Here is a 26761-nt window from a genome sequence, read left to right on the forward strand (position 1 = left end):
AGGAAACATTCAATAATAATATTAAAGAAATTCGAGAATCAATAATGGATATCTCTGACCAATTAAAATTCTATCAATCTCAAATCGATATGCTGAACTTTTGTGAATTGCTAATGGAAAGCTATTCATTTATCGAAGATTCGTTAAATGATATAGTAAATGCTATAACTTTTGCTCGATTAAAAATATTACATAGTTCAATCATTACCCCGTTTGATTTAATTAAATCGCTTAGGCATATATCGCAATCATTACAGAAAAATAATATTCCCCTATCAATCTATACTTCAAATCTCCCTGAATATCTAGATATTATCGAATTACAGGCCTATCAATTAGACACAAGAATTGTGTTTGTCTTAAATATTCCTTTAACTAATGCAGAACAATATACTTTATATCGTCTATATCCAATACCAATAATGGATAATCGAACAGGTTTACATTCAATTTTAACAACAACACATAAATATATTGCGCGAAACGATGATTCATTGTTATACCTTACACTAAATAGTCATTGAGTCATGCAAAACTCCTCGAGCCAGAACCAAGATCTGTTACAACATACTTCCATACCCAATTGACAGCGACGCCGTATGCGAAGCCCAACTCCTGAAGCGACAAGAACGCCTTCCCAGAACATGGCAGACTTCCGTAGTATTTGCCAAAGACTACAACGTTCAGAAGATCAGCATGAACCTTTGGCTCATAACAGTTTCTGACCCACTGCCTATTACTATCAAATGCGAATCCAGAGAAGTCAAGTCAGAAATCATCGACACCAACCACGTGCTCAAACTACAACCCACGTGCGATGCCTTTATTGGTAGTACAAGAGTACACTCCCAGAAATTGATCGTCGCTTACGACAATGTTACGTACAAAAGTCATCCAGTTCAAATACCATTCAACTGCTGCAATAACTTCCCAGAAAAGATTCATCTTTCCGATTTAAAACCACTAAAGCTTAGCAAGATCAACACTGAAGACCTCGAAATAGCCCATCACAAACTCAATCAGTATTCTGAAGAACTCGGCAAATTAATCAATGAACCATTCGTCAATAAACATCTGAGCTGGTTCACAATCCTAACGATAATAGTCATTGTGACTCTCGTCGTTCTTTACATCTTATGTAAATGCAGATCCAAGAGAAGATTCAAGATAGGAATTGCCAATACCAATGACAATGACCATCCACCTTCTCCACCAAGACACCCAGATACAGCCTTCGCCAGGAATTGGAAGAAAATCCTTCCGAGACGAAGACCCAGTATCCACCTATGCGACTCCATAGACGAAGAGGAGCGGATCCAACTGAATACCAACAAACAGACAGTCTGAAAGTTGCTGCCACGCGTCAACTTCCATCTTACAAGGGGAGTTGTTATATCCGTTTGTACCAACTAGCCTTATGTAATAATAAAGTACCTACCTATTTTCCATCAGCAGATATCAGGTGTCACCCATCTGAACCGGCCGACGCATCCAGTTTCAATGTCAATGTCAGCGAGAACTACTACATCGAAGCTTTCTCACAACTCAGCATTTTGTAAATCATATAAAACCATTTGATGGTGTTTAATGTTTGTTCGCAATAATTTAGATTTAGTACATGTAACTTTAATTTTTCTATTTTCAAAATAAAATATTTTTTTAAAAAGTTTAAAAAGTTTCAAGTGATTTAAAATATATATACAGCTGATTTGCATGATCTGTTAGATGATAATATTAAAATAATACAGTACGCGGACGATATTTGTCTATACGTCACTCATAAAATATGATCTCTGTTTGCAAAAAATGAATCATGCTGTGAGTTGTTTAAAGAGGTGGCTTTCCTATTCTGGTTTTAGTAAATCGGTCCAACTGTGCTTTATTAGGAACAAATTACGGACACAAGATTTTATTACTATCGATGATTATACTATACCTTCAGTTACTAGTTATAAGTATTTAGGCATTGTCTTGGATAGTAAGTTACTATGGACCAATTATATTAGCTATATTAAGCAAATATGTGAGAAAGGTCTAAATTTACTCAAAGCTATATGCAGAAAAAGTTTACTCCTATGAAAAGTGGATTCATAACCACAGTAAATACCCACTTTACGAATGCAAATATGACACCTTAATTACTAAACTGAGGGTCATATTTCCTCAGTATTCAAATCTACCATCCTTAAATAATGTGATCTTGAAATCCATTTTGGGAGCACAGGATAATGAAGTTGCAGTATACACAGACGGATCAAAGACTAGGGGTTCGCCTCGGGTTTTGCCTTTTATGTACCATCCACTGGTCATACACAGCTACATAGTATGGCGGACTTTACTTATATTTACAGTCGAGGCATTAGCAATGAAAAAAGCGCTGCAATGGTGCTTAAAAAATCAGGTTCAGAAAATTGCTATTTTGACAGATTCTCAGTCAGTACTATTGGTATTACTTTCTCACCCAACAAAACATTATAAGAACATTATAATATATGACATAAGGAAAATTATTCAATATCTGGAAAGCTTGACAGGAAAGTTCGTTTTATTTTGGTTAAAGAACACGCTGGTATTATTGGCAATGAGCATGTAGATATAGCAGCTAAAGATGCTATATATAGATGCTTTTGATCACTGAGTGTGTTTCAAAGATTTACATCTTTTGTTTTTTTGTTTTTAAATGTATATATATATATATATATATATATATATATATATAGATTTAGATTTATACAATATTATCTATGAAACAGACGCAAACGATCTTTTAGCGATTCTCAGAAAAACATCAGAAGTGATTGGGAATCATTATACGGGGTGTCCAGAAACTCTACTGACAAACGAACACAGGAGATTCCTCAGATAATTTTAAGACGTTTTAACCCAATTCACCTGTACGAAAATGCTTCCTAAGGGAGCTAGAGCTTGTGAAGATGGCGTCTTGTAATTAGTTTTTCTTAAATAACTCCAGAACACTTTTATTAAGGAAAACGAAAATCGGTACACATATTTATCTTCCAGAGATAAATTGAATACATTCATTGTGAATTTTTATTACCGGTCATAGGCGTCCGTTTTGAGTAGGGCAACGGTTATTTTAACGCATAACTTTTTTGCCTTTAACTTTTAAGCATTTTTGATACTGGATTATTAAATTGTGAGGTATTCTAATACTAAAAGGTACTCTTGATTTAGGTTGGTAGAATACACCGTTTTCTAGAAAAAAAGATTTGAAAATTTTTTAATTTCTTTAATTGGAAAAAAAATAAAAAAATTTTCAACAAAAAAGCATGCATTTTACCAACTTAAAGCCAGAGTAACTTTTGGTACTAGAATACCTCATAATTTAATAACCTAAAGTCAAGAATGCTTAAAAATTAAAGACAAAAAAGTTATGCGATAAAATAACCGTTGACCTACCCAAAACGGAAGCATATGACCGGTACTTGAAATTCGCAATTAATTCGATTCACCTCTGGAATATAATTAAAGGAACCGTTTTTCGTTTTTCTAAATGGTTTTTTGGAAATTTTTTTTGGAAATTCACAAAACGAAAAATTATACATTTTACCAACTTAAAGCCAGAGTAACTTTTAGTACTAGAATACCTCATAATTTAATAACCTAAAGTCAAAAATTCTTAAAAATTAAAGACAAAAAAGTTATGCGATAAAATAACCGTTTATCTACCCAAAACGGACGCATATGACCGATACTTGAAATTCGCAATTAATTCGATTTTTCTCTGGAATATAAATAAACGTAACGGTTTTCGTTTTTCTAAATGGTTTTTTTGGAAATTCACAAAACGAAAAATTTTCAAATCGATTTTTCTAGAAAATGGTGTATCCTACTGACTTAAAACAAGAGTACCTTTTAGTACTACAATACCTCACAATTTAATAATCCAGCGTCAAAAATGCTTAAAAGTTAAAGACAAAAGTTATGCAATAAAATAAACGTTGCCCAACCCAAAACGGACGCCTATGACCGGTACTAGAAATTCGCAATAGATGGAATCGATTTATCTCTGGAATATAAATATGTTTACCAATTTTAGATTTTCTAAATAGAAGCGTTCTGGAGGTATAAGAAAAACTAATTACAAGACGCCATCTTCAAAGAGCTCTAGCTCCCTTATAGTCTAAGAGCTAGAGCCGAAAAATCATCGTCATAAGTAATACGGAGTTTGGCATGTGAAATGTGTCTATTGTATATTGATAATTATGATCCCTTTCAGGCTGACATCTCAGTGGATACAGGAAGTAGGAATAAGGGATGAAAGGAGAAAGTTAGTGTAGTCTTTAAACGTTTTCACCTCCTATTTTGTTAAACCTCCATCGATTTGCATGAAAATTGGTGACTAGTTAGAGCATACCCCAAGAAATAAAATTGATTTGGTGCCAACTTGCACTTTTACCCTGGAAGTGGACACCACCCCTTCTCGTGGTTGAAAACTATTTTATTAAAAATAACCTCACAAATCGATAGAGGGAAAAATTATAAGTAAAATTTGTTATTACCATGTTATTAAAATAAATCAATACTTTTTGACTTATTAAAGATCAAAGATTTGTCTGTTTAAGAGCACATGCGTAAAGTTACGGATGATAAAAAGAACATATTATTAATTAATTGTATGTTACTGAAATATTATTTTTATGTTAGATATTATAAATTTAGCAAAAGTGTATTCGAATATGTCAAATGTACCCATTATTAGACACAGACACCCCCAGTTCCTGGACATATTCAGTTTATATTCATAGAAAAAATTCAATTAAATATCGAAATATAATTATAAAAATAATATTTTACTAATACACCTATAATTAATTAATACGTTCTTTTTATCATCCGTAACTTCACGCATATGCTCTTAAATAGAAAAATCTTTGATCTTTAGTAACTCAAAAAGCATTGATTTATTTTAATAACATGATATAACAAATTTTACTTAAAATTTGTCCCTCTATCGATTTGTGGGGTTATTTTTAATAAAATTGTTTTCACCAGCGGGAAGGGGTGGTATTCACCACCAGGGTAAAAGTGCAAGTTGGCACAAATCAGTTTTATTTATTGAGGTATGCTCTAACTAATCACCAATCTTCATGCAAATCGATGAAGGTTTAACAAAATAGGAGGTGAAAACCTTTAATGACTGCACTAACTTTCCCCTTTCATCCCTTATTGCTACTTCCTGTATCCTCTGAGGTGTCAGCCTGAAAGGGGTCATAATTATCAATATACAATGGACACATTTCACATGAATAACTCCATATTACTTATGACGATGATTTTTCGGCTCTAGCTCTCCGTCTATTAGGAAGCATTTTCGGACTAGATGAATTGGGTTAAAATGTCTTAAAATTATCTGAGGAATCTCCTGTCTTCGTTTGTCGGTAGAGTTTCTGAATACCCTGTATATACATAAAGATTTGCTAAAGAACATTCCTCATTTCACCTTCCCTGTATCCAGACGATATTCTTCAATCATTACTAGGTTGAAATTACATCATGGTGGTTTCCCGGCACACTTATAAAAATATAATAGATTTGCCTCTATGTTTTTGCAATAATGTGTCGATAGGCGACTTAAATATTTTTCGACTGCACTAAATATGTATACACTTGAAACATTGGAACTAACGACGGAGTTAAATACAGTAGAGCGTCGATAATCCGAACTAATTGGTACAGGAGTAGTTCGGATAATCAAATTGTTCGGATTATCGAACATATGTTCAAAATACATACAAAGCTCATAAACATAGTACATGTACATTATGTACATACGTTTTAGTTACAAGGAATAAAACACCTGCATAATAAACAAATATATTCTATTAGACAAGGCGAAAACGGCGGGTTCGAAGGGAAAAATATTCCCATGAGATTTTTTTGCATAATCACATTCGTGAGACATTCCAGAATAAGGTTCAAGAAGTCGCCCAAGTGAAAAGTGGGCCAATTTTTTTTTAACAATTTTTTTTAATCAAATTGCAAGAATCAATATTTTTGGCCCGAACAATTTTTTCTTTAATTTTTTGGACCATTCTGGACAAAAAAGGTCTCTTATAATTTTTCTCTAAAGTTGATCGTTTTCGACTTATAAGCAATTTAAAATTGAAAAAAACGAAAAATGGCGATTTTCAAGGCTTAATAACTCGGTTAAAAGTTATTATTATGAAAGTCAATATATGACTAAATCAAAGTTTGAAGCCCCCCCTACAAGATCCTGAAGAAATTTTTGTCATTATTTTATTACTAAGCTGTTATTTTTAAGTAATAATAATAAGCGCCATGCACGTGTGCGGGACTGTAAATGCTGAGTGCGAGAGAGAAGCTATTCCAGCAGTCCAATTGTGCATCTTACTCGCACTCACATTTACAGCAGCGTCAATACGATACAACCACTCATTGTTATTAATTAAAAATAACAGCTTAGTAGTAAATTAATGACACAGATTTCTTCAGGATCATGTAACGGCGACTTTAAACTTTGATTTAGTCACTTTCCGACTCTCAAAATAATAATTTTTGACCGAGTTATTAAGCCTTAAAAATGGCCATTTTCGCGTTTTTCAAATTTTAACTTGCTTATAACTCGAAAAAGATCAACTTTAGAGAAAAATTATAAGAGACCTTTTTTGTCCAGAATGGTTCAAAAAACCTAAAAAAATTAGTCCGGGCCAAAATATTGATTTTTGCAATTTGATTAAAAAAAAAATTGTTAAAAAAAAATTGGCCCACTTTTCTTGTGGGCGACTTCTTGAACCTTATTCTGGGATGTCTCACGAATGTGATTATGCAAAAATATCTCATGGGAATATTTTTCCCAACGAACCCGCCGTTTCCGCCTTGTCTATATGTATTTCTGCATAAACAAAATAAAAATCCGCGGTCATATTTTGCCCATATTGTTATATTAAATTCAAAAATTCGGTCCGCAATCATATTTTTTAATTTTATAATTTTTTTTTCGTTCGGATTAGCGATCGTTCGGATTACTAGGGTTCGGATTATCGACGCTCTACTGTAATATAAAATTTCCTCTTCCAGTAAATATTTCAGCACTCCTTGCTTTATTTGATAAAAGAGTCTATGACATATTAGTTAATTTTGTGATTAGGACGAAAGTAGACATTTGACCTTTCTTACAATATAGTCTGTGGCAAATAGACTTTGTCTGATGCCAAACACACACAAATACACACACAGATGATATAATGATATTTTCTTTAAAAATCGAAGATTTCTATGCATTTGTGGTGAGGGTCGCTAGTTGCGATATGAGTTTTAGTAGTCTTTTTATATTGACGTCATTCAGGAAGGATGTGTGTTTTACTGTTAGTTTAAAGATAGCACAAAAATCTGACGTTATTACAAAACTGTATATTGGTTTATGTGACCTATACTAATTCTTCGTATGGTTGTAAAGTCTTGTCTGTATCTGTCTAGATAGTTCCGTGGGGTCAGTATAAAGTGACTTGTATACTGAGTGCTGGATTACTCGTACTTAGTAATTTTTACAGATTTCTGAAGCTCTAATCAGTTTGCCATAATCTGGTGATTATTTTCGCTTCTACTGAAACATTTTTGTTAATTTGGATGTGAACGGTTGACGTGGCATCTGTTGAAGTCGCTTTAGCATGATGGTCTGCTAGTTAATTATTAGGTAAGTATACCAATATAGAACGGAATTTATTTAATGGTTAGCTTAGTGTTTGGAGTAGCAAGGGCTGTAAATAATTCCTGAATAGATCATATGACAGCTAGGGTGTCTCTATAATTAGTAACTTTTTTATTGTAAAGGTTAATATGCTTAGTATGTTGGTATTGGTTTGTATGCTAGGTACAACCATTAATGAAAGCTCTCAAGAAATACGAATCAAAATATCGAACAGGCCAGAAGCACATTTACAAGAATCAAGAGGCTCCACTGCTATCGGGACTTAAACCTTGAGTTAAAAATACGACCGTTGAGGTGCTATAGGCTATCCGTATTATACTACGAAATGGAAGCATAGACACTGAAGAAAATTGACATGGGGAGACTGGAGGCATTCGAGATATGGATGTACCGAATAATACTGAAGATCTGATGGATATATAGAATAACCAACGTAGAGGTAATGAGACGTATGTATAGGGAAAAAAAGTACTTCTAACAATTAAGGGAATAAAACTAAGATATATGGGACAAGTGATGGGAAGGAGATAAATATCTAATACTCCAGGTCATTATGCAAGGAAAAATCTAGGAAAAAAGATCCATAGGAAGGAGATGTAACTCATGGCTGAGGAACCTTAGGGAATGGTTTGGATGTAGTAACAACGAATTATTTAGAGCCGCGGTCTCAAAAGTAAAAATCGCTCTGATGATTGCCAACTTTTGAAGCGGGGACGGCACCTAGAGAAGAAGTATGCTAATAGTCTGGGAGGAAAGAATATTAAGTCCTTTGTGGCAGATATTTTTGACTCAAGAATATGTTGCTTTTAAGAAAGGAGTGAATCAAATGGTATACCTAGTATTAAACAATCAATAATTATATTTAGGTGAAAAAATGGCCATCCAAACTTGATCGAGAACGTTTGTATGTAAAGCATTAATCTGTGTTTAATAATTACTCTTATCAATTTATGTACCATTAATACCTAATTGGTAATAAATCTGGAGTTGTGATGCGAAACAGATATAAAGATATTTAAATCAAACTGATTAATTACTTAAAACAACTGATTTAAAAGAAATTAAATCCTACCAATTAAATATACTATACCCAGGTTTTTAAACCAGGAGTAGTAAACACAAAAGACAGATAAACACACAATAATGTTACTAGAAAAATCACCAAAAACATCTTTTTTTGGTTGATCATGTCGGCATTCGACGGTAATCCATATTATACTAATACGTCGCTAGAGAGTTCTAAAAAATAAAAAATTCCAAAAAGTCAAAAAATGACGCAAAAAAACCAAAAAATCGCCGATATAACCATTATTTCACCATTAATGTCAAAATTTCATAACAGTGAAGTAAACTTGCCTGAGGTTGCACCAATTACAAACAAGCATTACGGCACTGTAAATTTGAATTACTCATTTTTGTTTAAAAACAGGGTATAGTATTAGTAGACGATTGTGTCAAAAATTTGCTGTGAATTTTTTTGGAATCCAGAAATCATAGGTAACACCATATTAGTATGGTGTTACCTTTGTAACATCCATCCATATTAGTATTAATATTTAAATCAATATGTCCAACGGATATAATCAGTATCCATTTCCATACTCTCAATGTCCAACCTCTAGCCAAGTGAACTTGAACGACCAAAACTAACCAGTTCAAGAACTAGGACTCCAAAATATATATCCAAAATATAAACGCTATAGCCAAAGATAAACATTTAATCAATTGAATGAAGAACAAGTCAAGGTACCTGCCCTTATACTTGAAATATACGACAGTATAGTAAAATCACTTGATGAGGAAAAATATCATACATATTTGTATATCACGCGAAGCAAGATAAACCCTTTAGAGTTGTGATTCGTCATCATCATCCAACGGTGGATATACAAGAAATTAAGAAAAAATAGAGAGCCAAGGACATTATATTTCTACAAATAAGGAATATATTACAAAGAAACAGTCACCAATATTTTTGTGGACTTCAAAATGCAAGAAAATAATAAAGAAATATAATAAGATGGAATATTTTAGGAGAGCGGCAGCAACCCCTAAAATTACGTTATACCGACCACGAAAATCGACTTTAAAATGAATCACCAATTTTGGTCATTCTTTATGTTTTCTAGGTCGCTGAATCCGAATATGAAGTTCATTTTCTTCTAGAATTGGTGGCACATGTTCCAAAATCAAATTTTATGCAAAAATTCGAAAAATCAATTTTGATTATTTTTCAAATTTACCTCGATGTATTTTTGGTCGCTGTAAATATTTCCTTTTGAAAATCCTTACTGTGTCATCTTTGAAGCATTTACCCGAGTTGAGCTGCCCCCCCCCCCCCACTTGCAAAAATCGAAAAACAAATAGCCCTGATTTATGAGCTATTTATGAGCTTTCATATTCCGCAAACTAAAAATTTTGAGCTCGTTCCACTGAGCAGGAATTTAATACTTTAGTGGTGGGGTTGAGTCAGCCCCCCCACTACTTAAAAATAGGAATATTGAATCGGTTTTTTCTGGCAGAATTACGAGCTATCTATGAGCTCTTGAAATTATATAGTTTCGATTTTTGAGCTCATCCCCTTCACCCCCAAACAACCCTTTAATTGATTTAACTTAAGTGAAAAATGCTGAGAAAACTTAAAATATATCGTATTGCGGTGCGGATATAATTCCTTATATACTCTAAGAATAAACTATTAAATCACGTGCATTTCGATTATTGAGCTACAACCCCTTCGCAAGAAAGCCACCCTATCTTCCCGGCTTAAGAGAAAGTTGTACTTAAAATGCATTAAATTAATTATTTCGCGATTACATATCATTTAATAATTTATAAGCTTCCAAATTACGCGCATCTAGATCAGTAAATTGCTATTTATTTTGTATAGTGCAGTCACTGAAGGTAAAAATCAACGATTACCTTCAATTTCGGTGAACCTTCATCGATTTTCACGAAAACTGATCAGTGGTTAGAGGATACGTCAAGAAACAAAGGTGACATGGTACCACCTTGCGCCTTTACCCTGAGGGTGGATATCGCCTCTTCTCGGGGGTGAAAATTATTTTATAAAAAATACTGCACAAATCAATAAAAGAACAAATTAAAACAAAATTTATTATATAAAGTTATTAAAATAAGTCAATACTTTTTAAGTTATTAAAGATCAAAGATTTTAATTATTCGTGAAAAAAAATGCATGTTTTGAAGCAGCTTTTCGTAAATCACTGAAAAACTGTAAGTTTTTACAAAAAAGTTAATAGTAGTTTAATTCGTATAGCTTATATTCTAAGAATAAACTGTTAAATCACGCGCCTTTCGATTATAGAGCTACAACCCCATCGCAAGAAAACCATCCCATATTTCCGGCTTAAGAGAGAGTGGTACTTAAAATAATTTAAATTAATTATTTGGCGACTACATATCGTTTAATAATTTATGAGCTCGCAAAATATACGCAATTCAATTATTGAATTGCCATTTTCTTTCTATAGTGCAGTCACTGAAGGTAAAAATCAACTATGACCTTCGATTTCGGTAAATCTCCATTCATTTTCACCAATTGACAATAACAACTTGCGGTTTTAGCCTGGGGTATATGTCACCCCTTCTCGGGGGTGAAAATTACTTTATTAAAAATAACCCCACAAATATAGAGAGGGACAAAGTGTAAGCAAAATTTGTTATATAATGTTATTAATAAATCAATACTTTTTGAGTTATTAAAGATCAAATATTTTAATTTTTGTGAAAGAAAATGCATGCTTTAAAGCGATTTTTCATAAGTAACTCAAAAACTGTAAGTTTTTACAAAAAAGTTTTCATCACTAAAATTGAAGCTAATAAAAAATATAATAAATTGCTTACTTGAAAAACCCTTTAATGTTAATTTAAAGTAAGTTATTGGTAATTAGATGTATATTTTTTCTGCGACTGTTCAAATCTAAGGATTCAAGCTTAAATAACGGAAAAGAGATGCATTTTATAACACTTAGGTATTAAATACTTGTCAAAGTACTTAGAAATACCTATCAAAAATGAGCTCCAGAAAAAGTTGATAGCATCAAAATCCGCTCACCAATTTTCGTGAAAATGAATGGAGATTTACCGAAATTGAAGGTCATAGTTGATTTTTACCTTCAGTGACTGCACTATAGAAAGAAACTGGCAATTCAATGATTGAGATGCGTATATTTTGCGAGCTCATAAATTATTAAACGATATCTAGTCGCCAACTAATTAATTTAAATTATTTTAAGTACAACTCTCTCTTAAGCCGGGAATATGGGATGGTTTTCTTGCGAAGGGGTTGTAGCTCAATAATCGAAAGGCGCGTGATTTAAGAGTTTATTCTTAGAATATAAGCTATACGAATTAAACTACTATTAACTTTTTTGTAAAAACTTACAGTTTTTCAGTGATTTAAGAAAAACCGCTTCAAAACATGCATTTTTTTCACGAATAATTAAAATTTTTGATCTTTAAAAACTTAAAATAAGTCAATACTTTTTAATAACTTTATATAATAAATTTTGCTTATAATTTGTTCTTTTATAGATTTGTGCAGTTATTTTTTATAAAATAATTTTCAACCCCTAGAAGGGGCGGTATCCACCCTCAGGGTAAAGGCGCAAGGTGGTACCATGTCACCTTTATTTCTTGAGGTATCCTCTAACCACTGACCAATTTTCGTGAAAATCGATGAAGGTTCACCGAAATTGAAGGTAATCGTTGATTTTTACCTTCAGTGACTGCACTATACAAAATAAATTGCAATTTACTGATCTAAATGCGCGTAATTTGGAAGCTTATAAATTATTAAATGATATGTAGTCGCCAAATAATTAATTTAATGCATTTAAGTACAACTTTCTCTTAAGCCGGGAAGATAGGGTGGTTTTCTTGCGAAGGGGTTGTAGCTCAATAATCGAAATGCACGTGATTTAATAGTTTATTCTTAGAATATATAAGCTATAGGAATTATATCCGCAATACGATATATTTTAAGTTTCTCAGCATTTTTCTCTTAAGTGAAATCAATTAAAGGGTTGTTTGGGGGTTAAGGGGATGAGCTCAAAAATCGAAACTACATAATTTCAAGAGCTCATAAATAGGTCGTAATTCTGCCGCAAAAACCGATTCAATATTCCTATTTTTAAGTAGTGGGGGGGGGGCTGACTCAGTATTAAAGTATTAAATTCCTGCTCAGTGGAACGAGCTCAAAATTTTTAGTTTGCGGAATATGAAACTTCATAAATAGCTCATAAATCAGTGCTATTTGTTTTTTAATTTTTGCAAGTGGGGGGGGGCAGCTCAACACGGGTGGCATTTAAATAGCAATGAGATTTGTTTAAAATGTTTAAACAAATTAAAAGGGAAGTTGTTAATTTTTAAACTTTTTGTCGTCAGATTTCGTTAGTTTCATGTTTACTTAAAACAGTTAAGCGACAAACATTTTAGTTTATTATTTTATCCAAAACACCAATAAATCATAATTCATGAAAAAGTTTGCTGGAAAATTTTGAGTCAAAATATGCAATAGGAAAAAAGTTTGTAGACGAGCTGCACATCCCAAAAAACGCTTACTTCTTAAAATACTGACCACGGTAACGTGAATGGCTAATTTTGTCATACTTTATGTTTTTGATGGTGCTGAAAACTAAAATTAGGTTTACTTTGCATCTTAGGTGGGGGAACATTGTCAAAATCGCAATTTTACCCTAACAATAAAAAAAAGAAATCACGTTTTTTGCGTTTAACTCGCTACAACTCTGTTTAATTTTAATATTTTTTTCTTAAATTTTTATAGTATAATATACTATATTTCTAAATATATTATATTTCTCACCTTTTTTTAAGACAATGGAACCTGTTTCAATCTTTCTGTCTAATTATAATAAAAGTTATGAATTGTTTAAAGTAAAAGGTGCAGATTCCCTAATTGCAAAGATTAATCGCAAAAATTGAGTGACAAAATTTGAAATTTAGCTTTTCAATCAAGTTTATGTTAAAATATAGAGTAAAAAGAACAAAATGTTTTATAGAAAAAAAAATGGTGCAACTTTTAATTTTAAGAAAAACGTGAATTCATTTTTTTTTATTTTTAGGGTAAAATTGCGATTTTGACAATGTTCATCTAAAATTCGAAATAAACCTCATTTTCGTTTTCAGCACCATCAAAAACATAAAGTAGGACCAAAATTAGCCATTCGCCACACCGTGGTCAGTATCTCGAGAAATAAGCGTTCTATTGCAGTAGTGCCATTCGTCTAAAAAGTTACATATCGTTTTTCCTATTGCATATTTTGACTTGAAAGTTTCCACAAATATTCTTCATGACTTATGTTTTAATGCTATGTTGGTTAAAATTATAACCTAAAAAGTTTGTCACTCATCTTTTTTAAGTAAACATGAAACTAACGAAATCTGACGACAAAATGTTTAAAAACTAACAACGTCTCTTTTAATTTTTTTAAATATCTCGGACATATTTCACTGTTATCTAAGTTTTTCAAAGATGACACAATTTTCAAAAGAAAATATTTACAGCGAGCTAAATACGAAAAATCATCAAAATTGAATTTTCGAATTTTTGCATAAAATTTGATTTTTGAACATGTTCCACCAATTCTAGATAAAAATAAACTTCAGATTCGGATTTAGCGGCATTGAAAACAGTAAGATGACCAAAATTTGCTCTTCACCTGTCATGGTCGCCTTTTCGATTTCTAAACCTCAAATTAGGGCTGTGCCGTTCGGCTATTTACTCAACGCAAAAATTGATATCGAAATCCCAAGACTAAAGAAAAATTAGTATAATTTAGTGAATTTCAAAGATATGGTCTCACAAAACAATTTCTGCTATCAATAACACGGTTTACTGTAAAGAGACCGAAGTCATTAGACCGAAATCAGTAGACCTAACTCATTAGACCGAAAAGCACTTTACCGAAACCTCACTAGACCAAACAGCAGAAGACCGAAAAGCAGTTCTTTTTGCTTGTCGCAGTAAAAGAGATAAGACTAATGTAATTACAACTAAATGTTATTTTGATGGTTATTATAAACAGTTAAAATGGTGTTAACGTCACTCTACCCTTAATTTATTTTTACCTTCACTAATTTGTTTAACGGATGAAAACTATTTCATATCAGACTTTACAGAGTAACAATTTACACAGTCTATATATTTATAAAATAATACAAACAAATACAATAAACAAAAAGACAGATATACAAAATCTTAGCATAATTTACTGCAAACTTTTTAAATTTATTTACCATTTCGGTCTAATGCTGTTCGGTCTAGTGAGGTTTCGGTTAAGTGCTTTTCGGTCTAATGAGTTCGGTCTACTGCTTTCGGTCTAATGATTTCGGTCTAATTGTCGTGTACCCATTAACACAGTTGTGTAAAATGTGCTCTAGATCAGGGGTCACCAATTAGTTTCCCTGACGGTCCGTTTCGAAAATCTATGACACTTCCGGGGTCCGGATTTATGCTGCCTGTGTCTGACTGTTCTGATTTGGTTTCTTTGTGGATTCTTGTTAAAAATATACCCTATCAACAAATCAGAAGGGTGCCAAGCGAAATTTCTGGGCAGAAATTGTTTAATATATTTTTTAACAAATTCAAAACATCACCTTTTTTGCCCGCGAAAATATTTTGTTAGCATTTTTGGGTCATCTTAAATAAAAAAAGATCTATCATTGTATTAAAACTAGAGTTTTCAAGCATCGCAAATGCATATTTTCGCATTTTTCATATTTTAAATCGCTTATAACTCGAAAACTATCAACTTTTCGGAAATATGGCAAGAGACCTTTATTATTTATAATTACCCAAGAAACCTAAAAATATATTTTTCGAGGCAAAGAAGTAATTTTGAATTTGCTTAAAAAATTGTTTTACCCGGAACCCTTCTGATTTGTTTAAAGGGGACATTTTTGAACAGAAATCCGCAAAGAAATCGAGTCAGAAACATTTTTCATACGAAAGTGGCCTCACACATGGACTAGTATGGAAAGGAAAACTAATAATATCTGATTGCTTTTTGGTTACTGTATACTTTTCTGTAAGTTTTCCTGGTACAATAAATAAAATATAAATTCATTGTGTATTGTTTTGATGTTATTATCAGTATATTTTGAAAACAGCAGTATTGTAAATTGTTACTGAGAATATTTTAGGAAATTTTTAGACATCTTCAATTTTGTAGAAAACTGAGGAATTTAAAATAAATAATCATAGTTCAAAATGCTAATTAACATGTTATCTTTTCTACATTATTTTCAATGCAAGGTGTTTGTTGCAAACTTATTAAATCTGAAGATTATTTTAATTAAATGCACATCTGAAAAGTACTCCTACTTAACATATAGTAGAGAGGAAATGAATATAAAAAATGCTCATGACAATTTTATATTACAGCTTACTTAATTTCAAAATTAATGACTAGTAATTATAACAATAAGGGGAAAACTCTTTACAAAATTAAATGATCAGTAGTAATTGCACAAGAGTCCTAAAATTATCGAAGTTTTCCCGAGTGACACTTTGACAGTTTTAATTATGTCAAAGTGGCACGAGGGAAACAATTCGATAATAATTTTAGAGATCGAGTGCAATTTGCTGCGATTATTTCATGAATAAAACTGTTCAAAACCAAAATTTTATTGTAATTTATTTATGTAAGTACAAATTACTACAGTTAAACACACAGTTGTTATAAATATTTGACGGTTGAAAGTCATCACTTTTATAACTTTTAAAACAGTAATTGTCATTAATGTTACTGAATGTATTTTTTCGTAGCAACGAAGGGCATCTGACGTAATATACTTGACGACGGGATATTATCAGTAGTATTTGCACAAGAGCTCTAAAATTATCGAATTTTTCCCGAGTGACACTTTGACAGTTTTAATTTCACGACCCGAAGGGGAATGAAATTATGTCAAAGTGTTACGAGGGTAAAAATTCGATAATAATTTTAGAGATCGAGTGCAATTTGTTGCGATTATTTCATGAATAAAACTGTTTAAAACCAAAATTTTATTGTAATTTATTTATGTAAGTAAATTAGTACAGTTAAACACACAGTTGTTATAAATATTTGACGGTTGAAAATTATTCCTTTTATAATTTTTAAAACATTAGTTGTCATTAATGTCACCGAATGTATTTTTTTCGCAGCAACGAAGGGCATCTGACGTAATATACTTGACGACGGAATATTATCAAAAATTATCAGTTTAATTTTTATTTCTGTAGCTTTCTATTGGTCAGAATCTCCTATGAATGAAATAATCAAAAATTATCACTTTAATTTTTATTTCTGTAGCTTTCTATTGGTCAGAATCTCCTATGAATGAAATAATCAGAGAGAAAAATGTCATGTTTTATATACAACCTGTCTGAAGTTTGGAGTGAGTTTAGTGCAACTGAGTCTCATTCATGAGATATTCATCTGTTAAGTGAGATCTCTACCGATTTTTAATAAAGTTCATTCTTGATAAAGCGGCTTCGCACACATAAGTTGAGCCAAACATAGTACACAATTTCATGGCCAAACATTTTCAAAATTGCCAAACACTAGTTATATTTTGAATTTATTGACGGTCCGCACAAAACTAGCTCACGGTTCGGATGCGGACCGCGGTCCGCTAATTGGTGACCCCTGCTCTAGATCACCGAACAGCAGACTGCCCTAAGAAAATTAGATCTGATCTAGTAAAGTGTGTACTTTACGGTAATAACCACCCAGCGAATTACAGAGGATGCAGTGTACATAAACAACTGCAATAAGCAAGATTTCCAACTTTAAGAGAGAAAGGAAGTGTCACCGAAATAACCACAAAACCAACAGCTACCAGAAGCTACAACAAATAAAAGTAAAACACAAAGACTTACATTATGCCCAAATGGTAAATATCAACCAACAAGATATTCCAACGGTAACTCAGGCAAATGACATACAGGAGTAAAGAATATGATGAAATGAAATTATGGAACAAATGAGCACCATGCTAAACTTACTAACAACACTATGGAATGGTAATGGCTTGACCCAATACTACCATGAGTTTTATGTATTTATAGTTTATCATAAATTAGACATAATACTGATTTCACATCTAGTTGGAACTGCATACGGTAGGACAGCAATGATTCTAAGAAACAACATTAAAATTTGATGAAATATTACCAGACAACTCACTCTTAAATAGCACATATTCAAGCCACAAATGTAGTTGTAGACGACTGAATAGGACGTATAGCTTTTTCAGCTATAGGTTTATTTTCCACCACAACATTCAATTAAACAACCAGAATTTAAAACCTTTTTTGATAAACTTGGACCTAGGTTTATTTGTGGCGGAGACTATAAATCAAAACATCTAATGTGGGGCTCTAGACTTACAAATGCCGTGAACTACAAAAAGAAATACTAATAGATAATCTAAACATAGTATTCACAAGGGAGCCAACATGCTGGCCTGCAGACCCTATAGGCCAGTATGTTGTAGGCCCTAATTTTACTATTCCCGGTGTGCAAGTACTTGGAGGAGATACGAGAAATGATCGTGCGCAAATATCCGAGAAATCTTGAAACTTTCTGAAATAATTCATATTGTCAATTAAAATTGTCAAATTGACGTATATTTCATACCGACTACTGTCATTGAAGAAAACAACTTATATGTTGCTCCACAATATTGATATGATATGCAAATATTATATAAAATTAAATTTACTTAATTGTATTTTGCTTGCAGTACTGCATTAATAATTAATTTTATTTACTACATACAATTGTTTACCTTTTAATAACATAACCTCAGTCTTAATTTTTCTTCTTATACCTTTTTTTGGGCTGTGGCCTTGACAATTATCCAGCAACCAGGACTAATGCAATTGGCCAATACAATTAAAAGTGCGAAAAAAGTTGCTGAGCTATGAAACCAGGTGTCGCTTTTCCGAACTTGCACGGTCCCAATAGTGAGAGCACGTGAGAGTAATAAACGAAAAATATTTTAGGCAAAAGTCTTGTTATTATTTTTTATCCTGTTATCATAACCGTAAGCAAGAACATAATAACAAGAGAAAGAAGCTGTATATTACACAACAAAAAAATATTATGGAGTTATTTTAGATATCAAGTAAATAATCAAACCAATTTACACATCCCACTAAAGACGGATAAACAGATCGAACATGCAATAGAACAATTTAACACAGTTGTACAGGAAGCAGTATGAAACTCAACTACATTACCTACAAACCGACATATGAAAAAAAAACTGTTCTAATAAACTACATGAAAAAATAATTGAGAAAAGATGACTCAGAAAACAACTGCAGTTATCAAGATCACCTCAGATTAAATGCCTTAACACAGCACAAGAAGACCTAGAAAAATGGGCGAAAAATCCACTAAAAAAAGCCGAAACATTTGCGATACACCTTGTCCAAAAAGCTTTTACGCCAAATGATGGAAAATACTCTACAAACTGAAGAAGAAATTATTACAACACTAAAAAAACATTAGCAACTAGAACTTCCTAAAAAATCACAATGAAGTATAAAATATTACACAACAGAACAACGATGCAAAAAAGGCGCCAGGATATGACATTATTAATTGAAGAGCTCTTCAGCAACTTTCAGAAAAATGCTTCTAATTTATGACATAGTTATTTAACCCTATAATGAGATTTAATTACCATTGCTATGGAAACTAGCACAAATAACAATGATACCAAAGACAGGAAAACAGCCAGAAAATGCACAGTCCTGCCGTCATACTAATCTTCTTACAGTGGTATCCAAAGTTTTTGAAAAGCTGACACTAGGCTAATGCCTATACTAGAAAACGAAAAAAACTAATACCACCACACCAATTTGGGTTTATAAAACAACATTCAACAATACAATAGGTACATAGAGTTGTAGAGAGAATCAACGAGGATTTTGAAAATACATAATAGGTACTGTTAGGCGGTATTCCTGGACATAAGCCAGGCATTTGATAAACTCTGACATAAAGGTCACTTATATAAACTAAAAGAGAATTACCAACAAATTACTATATGTATAATCTAAACGTCCAACCAACAGAAACCAATATCCACCTGTCCACCAACAGAAACTTCCAGGTAAATTATGAGAATTAATATACACTAACATACAAAAAATTCTCATTGCTATGTCGAGAAAGCGTACTAGGCCCACATTATCCTTTATATTCACTGCTGACCTACCGACAGATACAAATATCACCACGACACATTTTCGGATGATACGGCAATACTATCATTTAACAAAAATCTTAAAATAGCCTCAGAAATCCTACAAAATAACTTGAAAACAGACCCAACAGTTACCACGCGTAGGGAAACATGTCCGGCTGTATAATTAAACGGTAAAGGAATCCCACAATGGAATGAAGTCAAATATCTGGTATACTGTAAAGAGACCGAAATCATTAGACCGAAAGCAATAGACCGAACTCATTAGACCAAAAAGCACTTTACCGAAACCTCACTATACCGAACAGTAGGAGACCTAAAAGCAGGAGACCGAAAAGCATTAGGTACATAATACAGGGTGCTCAAACAGGATTGTAATCTAAGCAAGGGTAACACCAACCTCCCTTCACCCTTTATCCATAATAGTTGTTGGCATAATCATTAAATTCCAATTAGAAGCAAATAAAATTTACCCTAAATTTCTTTTTACTTGTCGCAGTAAAAGAGATAAGACAAATGTAATTACAACTAAATGTTATTTGGATGGTTATTAGAAATAGTTAAAATGGTGTTAAGGTCATTCTACCCTTAATTTATTTTTACCTTTACTAATTTGTCGAATAATGTCGAATAATGTATAATGTCGAATTTATCTCATTTGTTTATTTCACATTGTATGGTACCTAAGATGAATATTTTTACCAAAAATGGTTTTTTATAGAACAATAATTTTTATTCATTTAATATTTTTAGAAAAATTTGGTGGAAATGTTGGGTTGGCTTTAACTCAATCCATGAGTCTCACGGGAATGTTCCAGTATGGTATAAGGCAGTGGAGTGAATTAGAAAACCAAATGACTTCAGTAGAGAGGGTCCAAGAATATGCAGATCTAACGAAAGAAATTGACGAAGGTGTAGATCCGCCTAAAACTTGGCCAGAACAAGGGCAAATTGTTTTTAACAAATTATCTCTCGGGTTAGTATAAAAATAGTAAATAAAAACTGAAAAATACAATTTTCAAAATTTCAATAAATTAAGTACACCGATCAAGACGAGAAAGGAGCCACTAACTTAATTTAATGTAAATTATGTATTGCATTAGGTAGGAAGTTAAATATGTACGTCCTCTCAGTAGACACACCATTATAGTTTTTATAAATGAAAGAAAAAATAAGTCTCTTATCTTCGTTTTTCTTGTATTCAATAAAAATGCAAAACTTAAAAATATTTTGTTATCATATTTATTCTGTTATTGAATTTCTGTCGATATTTACGTTAAAGTTCTTCTTCTTCCTGCTTCCTTATTAGGATCGCGTCTGTTCCATCTTCGGATACCTCCTCATCAGATATCCAGGTTTTCACTGCACCTCTTCCTTGGCCTTCCTATACTTCTTCGGTCGTTTGGTGATCTATCTCGTGCTATCTTTACAAGTCTTCCTTCTCCCATTCTGCTTATATGGCTATACCATTCTTTTTTACTTTTCAGTGTCCAGTCATTTATATTCTCTATACATATTACAGCTTTGTCTGAGGTCTGTGCTACGTTGTCTATCCCATAATGATTTTCCTGTGATATCTCAGACTGTTTGCATTTCACACGTTTCTATCAGTATTTTTGTCCTTGTGGTATCTTGTTTCCGCAGTGTAAGTTATAATTGGCCTAACTACTGTCCTATAGATCTTGGCCTTTGTTTCTGTCCGTAGATGTGTGTTGCGCCAGATAGTGTGTTTAAGACACCCTGCTGTTTGTTTTGTTTACTTGTTGGGCAACTTCCGCTTCTGTGTCTCCATAACTGTGCATTAGCACTCTCAGGTAGCTGATACTGCTGATACTTCTTTCTTGCTGGATTATTTTGCTGTACACTTCCAGCTTTCACCTTATTGGATCTTTAGAGATTACCATACTTTTTGTTTTATTAGGTAATATTTATTATCATGTTGAACTTTCTTGCTGTTATATTAAATTGATAGAAAAGTCTCTTGTTAAAGTTGCTAAGGATTAATAATGGATTTTGATGTGCTTGGAAGGTCCCGAAGACACAGAGTGTATCTCATGAGGATTCAAATTCAGGATCGACTTTTACAACTATGGGCCGTAAGAGATGGCCAAAGTACCTACTGCTCGAACGCTGCAAAATGAGTTGGTAGAACCTACGGTTACAACATAAATACTTAAAGATAAAGGCAGTCTTTGTTTTATTTGATTCAGAGTTGGACCACCATCTCCAGATAGCTATTTCTGCATCTATGCGTCTTCAGTGGAGCTATGCAGTCACAACTCTAAACCCAATATCAACACCCTACCTATTTAAGGGAAAACATCGCGATGCAATGATTTCACCTTTGAGACGCAGAAACAATTGAAATAAACATAATAAACAATATTTTAAATCCAAGACTTCTCGTTAAGAAACACTGCTTTCTGGCTGCATCCTGTATCTCTGGCTTTTACAATATATAAGCACAAGAGATGACGAATATAGAAGAAAGCAAATAAAGAACACTGCCCACGTATTTACCTTCTTTTCGTCTAGGAAAAGGACCGAAAGACAGTTTCAGGTACTCAAATCTGAGTAAATATGAAAAAGGTAAAGGCAGTTTTCGTTTTTATCTGATTCAGAGTTGGACCACCATCTACAGATAGCTATTTCTGCATCTATGCGTCTTCAGTGGAGCTATGCAGTCATAAATACTCAAACTATACGTAATCGGCTTTAAAAACATGGCAAGAAGATCAGCTAGAGTACCTTCTTTGACCCCTGTACATCGTACAGCCAAACGCTTACTTACAGAAGAACACATATAAGCAGTGTTCGCGCTGTACAACCCGAGCGTATTCAGAGTAATATCGGGATTAGTTTCCATTGCACAGGCGTCAACGTAAACTTATCCTGGACATGTTCAGGATTTTTCGCTCCGCGAATAATTTTCGGATTCGTAATGTAATGACGGGTTGCATACATTAAGGTTAGAGAAGGAAGCCTTTTCTTGTCCCTTTCTTATTTCGAAATCTGTCAACAAGAAATGCAAATGCAACAAAGTGTATCAACAAAGAGAAAGAGAATAACATGCAAAGGATTAACTTTCTATTCAATTCCTTTCTTAGAAGTTAGATATTTGATTAGCGTCTTTATTATTTCGACAATATAATTTGGTATTTCCACGCCTAAATTCGGCTTAAATTTTTGTAGAAAGTAAAAGATTGTTGCGTTACTTGGAAATTGCAGCTTGTTATTTAAATATAAAAATTACCTTTAACTTTTTGGGTTTTGAACATTATCTGAAGGAAGCAATAATTTAGTAAAGCAATCATTTCCAATTTTGATATATATGTATTGAATTTGATAGGTTGTGGCATTGTGTTGTGGTTTATTACACCACAAAAATAATGAAATATAAGAAGACACAAGAAATAGTTTCAGAATAAGTTTGATGTGTTGTTTATGTTTCATTATATTAAATTAGAGACTAATTTAGCTCATAAATTAAACTGAAAAATAAACCACAAAAATATATACATAGGTACTTATGAGCTCATCTATATAGAAGAAATTAAGTAAAAACAGAGTACATACAATTTATTGTAATACATACTACCGTAATAGATAATTATCGAATATTGAATGAAAAGTAGTAAGATAATAATACTAGAAAAGGTACCTACTTATTTATAAACATACTAAATGGAAAACATTGACAAAAACAACTAAAAAGTTTTATTATAAAAAAAATTAAAATTTGTTTGAAGAATATTTAAATGATACAACACTTTACATAATTTCAAAACTTTAAAAACCAGAATCTACATCTAGAAGTTGTTTAAGAAAACAATATTTTAGGTTTAGAATTGGAAAGAGTAAGAACAGAATGTCAAGAAATTCTTCCCAAATATTTTGTGCGTCTGTGCGAACTTAAAATCCGAAACAAAATCCTCGAACGTCGAGAGGGTATCCCGGACACGTTCAGAATATTTTTTCTGTACTGCGCGAAAACCGAATTAAAAATCCGGAGAGTGTTCAGAGGGAAAGATTCGACCTCCGCGAACGCTAAATTTTGTAATGCGCAGGCGTTCTCCCTCTGGGTACATTCAGGATGTCCAGCGCGAACAGAGCTATGATGAATTAGACCATGGCACAATGGAGTAACCGGATGTTTACTAACGAGTCCAGATTTCTCTTAAATCATGTTGATGGACGTGTTATAGACCGGGACTGTTATATAGAAGACCAGGCGAGCGCTTTTTGAATTCCACAATTATTAAAGAAACCTAGGCAAGAAATAAAAACTTTGCTGTATTTATAGCGAAAAGCCTTAGCCTTGCTTGTCTTTAAACTAAACGAGTTGACAGATGGGGTATGACCTCTCACCAGTGACGGCTCGTGATTTTTACAATAGGGGGGACTATGATTATAAAATATCTAGATAAAGTACTAGCAAAAAAATGCGCCACAAAATGTAATTTAGGGCCTTATTTGTTTTTGATCTTTTTTTACTTACATGTCATAATATCATCATAATTCATAATTTCATAATATCATATCATTTTAAAAATAGTCTAATTGTAAAAGGGTAATACCAATGTTTGTGTTGTTTATTTGTTAACAATTCTAGTATTCTTATTTTGCTCATACTTTTGTTTTAATAAAATTGTAGTGCACATCTGATGAAGCGGGCAACCAATTGGCGAAATATTAAGTGAAAAAAAAGAATAGAATTGTTTTAATACAATTAAATAAAATACAAATGAATAGAATTTTAATAAATTTATATACAAGGTGTCCCAAAAGTAGCGGAACGGTCGAATATTTCGCGAACTAAACATCGGATCGAAAAACTGAAAAATACGTGTTCAATCATTTTCAAAAATCTATCCAATGACACCAAACACCAACCCCCACTACACCCCCTGGAGGTGGGGTGGGGGTAATTTTAAAATCTCAAATGTAAACCCCTATTTTTTCTTGCAGATTTGGATTCGTTACGTAAAAGTAAGCAACTTTTATTCAAGACATTTTTTCGGACTGTGGATAGATGGCGCTATAAATGAGAAAAACGATTTATCCTGATACCATGGGTAAATTATAGAAACGGTCTAATATCTCGAGAAATTCACTTTCAAATGAGAAACCAAAAAAAGGTTTTTAATACTTTTCGAAAACCTATCGAATAACACCAAACATGACCCTCCAACTTACCCCCTGGAGGTGGGGTGGGGGGTAACTTTAAAATCTTAAATAGCGACTCCCACTTTTTACTACAGATTCGGATTCGTCATGAAAAACTAAACAACATTTATTCGAAACATTTTTTAGAATTGTTGATAGATGGCGCTTTACTTGGAAAAATACGATTTATTAGCGCCATCTTTCAGCAATTTTAAAAAATGTTTCGAATAAATGTTGCTTAATTTTTCATGATGAATTCGAATCTACAATAAAAAGTGGGAGTTGCCATTTAACATTTTAAAGTTACCCCCCACCCCACATCCAGAGGGTACGTTGAAGGGTCATGTTTGGTGTTTATCGATAGGTTTTCGAAAAATATTAAAAACCTGATTTTTGGTTTCTCATTTGGAAGTGTATTTCTCGAGATATTAGACCGTTTCCGAGATATTAGACCGAGATAATTTACCTATGGTATCAGAATAAATCGTTTTTCCCAATTATAGCGCCCTCTATCCACAGTTCGAAAAAATGTCTTGAATAAAAGTTGCTTACTTTCATGTAACGAATCCTAATCTGCAAGAAAAACTGGGGTTTTACATTTGAGATTTTAATGTTACACCCCACCCTACCTCCAGGGGGTGTAGTGGGGGTTGGTGTTTAGTTTCAGTGGATAAATTTTTGAAAATTATTGAATACGTATTTTTCAGTCTTTCGATCCGATGTCTATTTCGCGAAATATTCGACCGTTCCGCTACTTTTGGGACACCCTATAAATGAATATACAGTGTGTCGCATTTAAGATGAAGACAGCCCTATATTTCGGCCATCAAAATAAATACAAAATTTGAAGTCTTGCACTGTCATACAGGTTGAAGATTCGCATTTTTTAGATAGTCAACTGAGATTTAAATTTTAAACGCGGTCAATTTCCGATATTTTTCTTCCCGTTAGAGATATCGAAAAAAAGTGATTTAAACAAGTTATTCCAAATATTATTCTAACTCCACATACCAGATTTCATTACAAAATTCGCACTTTTAGTTTGTTCATTATTTGTAGTCAGGATCCTAAAATTGGTTGTCCCGAGAACGGAGGCCGGCCGAATAATCTTTCAAATTAGCTATCACACGACCACTATTCTTATTTAAAAATCATCGATTGCGTCATTACGCCCAGACGACTGACGTCACTATTATGATATATTTGCCAAAAACTTGTAATTTAAAAATAAAAATCGACCTGACTCGTAATTTAACTCCAGAGTCGCCCATTCTCGAGAAAATGAATTTATTCCAACTCGAACGTCCTTACTTACCTATAACTTCAGAGGCTTGTATCTTAAACCCATGATTTTTTGAAGCTACGCGCCCATTGAGTCTTTTGTTCTACACATCAAGGACTACCAGAACCAAAAGTTTCAGAGCATTTGACAGAGAGCCATTTCCCATAAGGTTTCTGCGCGGTCCTTTATTGCGTATATTCCAAATTTCTTTAATCACAGGAAAGTCATCATAAAGCAGGTTGACACGTTCTTAGACGAAAAATATATGATCGATATTATTATTTCTGACCAAAAAATTACTGAGGTAAGACGTATGAAAAAAAATTATCGGTTTAGATAATAAAGTTGTTTTTGTTCCTAGACAAATGGTA

General features: G+C 32.8%; 1 protein-coding gene across 2 annotated transcripts in view; it reads left to right on the plus strand.

Moving 5' to 3' along the window:
• Nucleotides 1–26761, plus strand: part of LOC126881687 (probable multidrug resistance-associated protein lethal(2)03659) — a 463648-nt gene that overhangs the window by 380734 nt on the left and 56153 nt on the right. For both annotated transcript variants that reach the window (XM_050646099.1, XM_050646105.1), the window contains one exon: nucleotides 20696–20918. In XM_050646099.1, the coding sequence (XP_050502056.1) occupies nucleotides 20696–20918 (223 nt within the window). The remainder of the gene's footprint in view (nucleotides 1–20695; nucleotides 20919–26761) is intronic.

This window comes from Diabrotica virgifera, chromosome 1 (assembly GCF_917563875.1).
Source record: "Diabrotica virgifera virgifera chromosome 1, PGI_DIABVI_V3a".
NCBI classification, from domain to species: Eukaryota; Metazoa; Arthropoda; class Insecta; order Coleoptera; family Chrysomelidae; genus Diabrotica; species Diabrotica virgifera.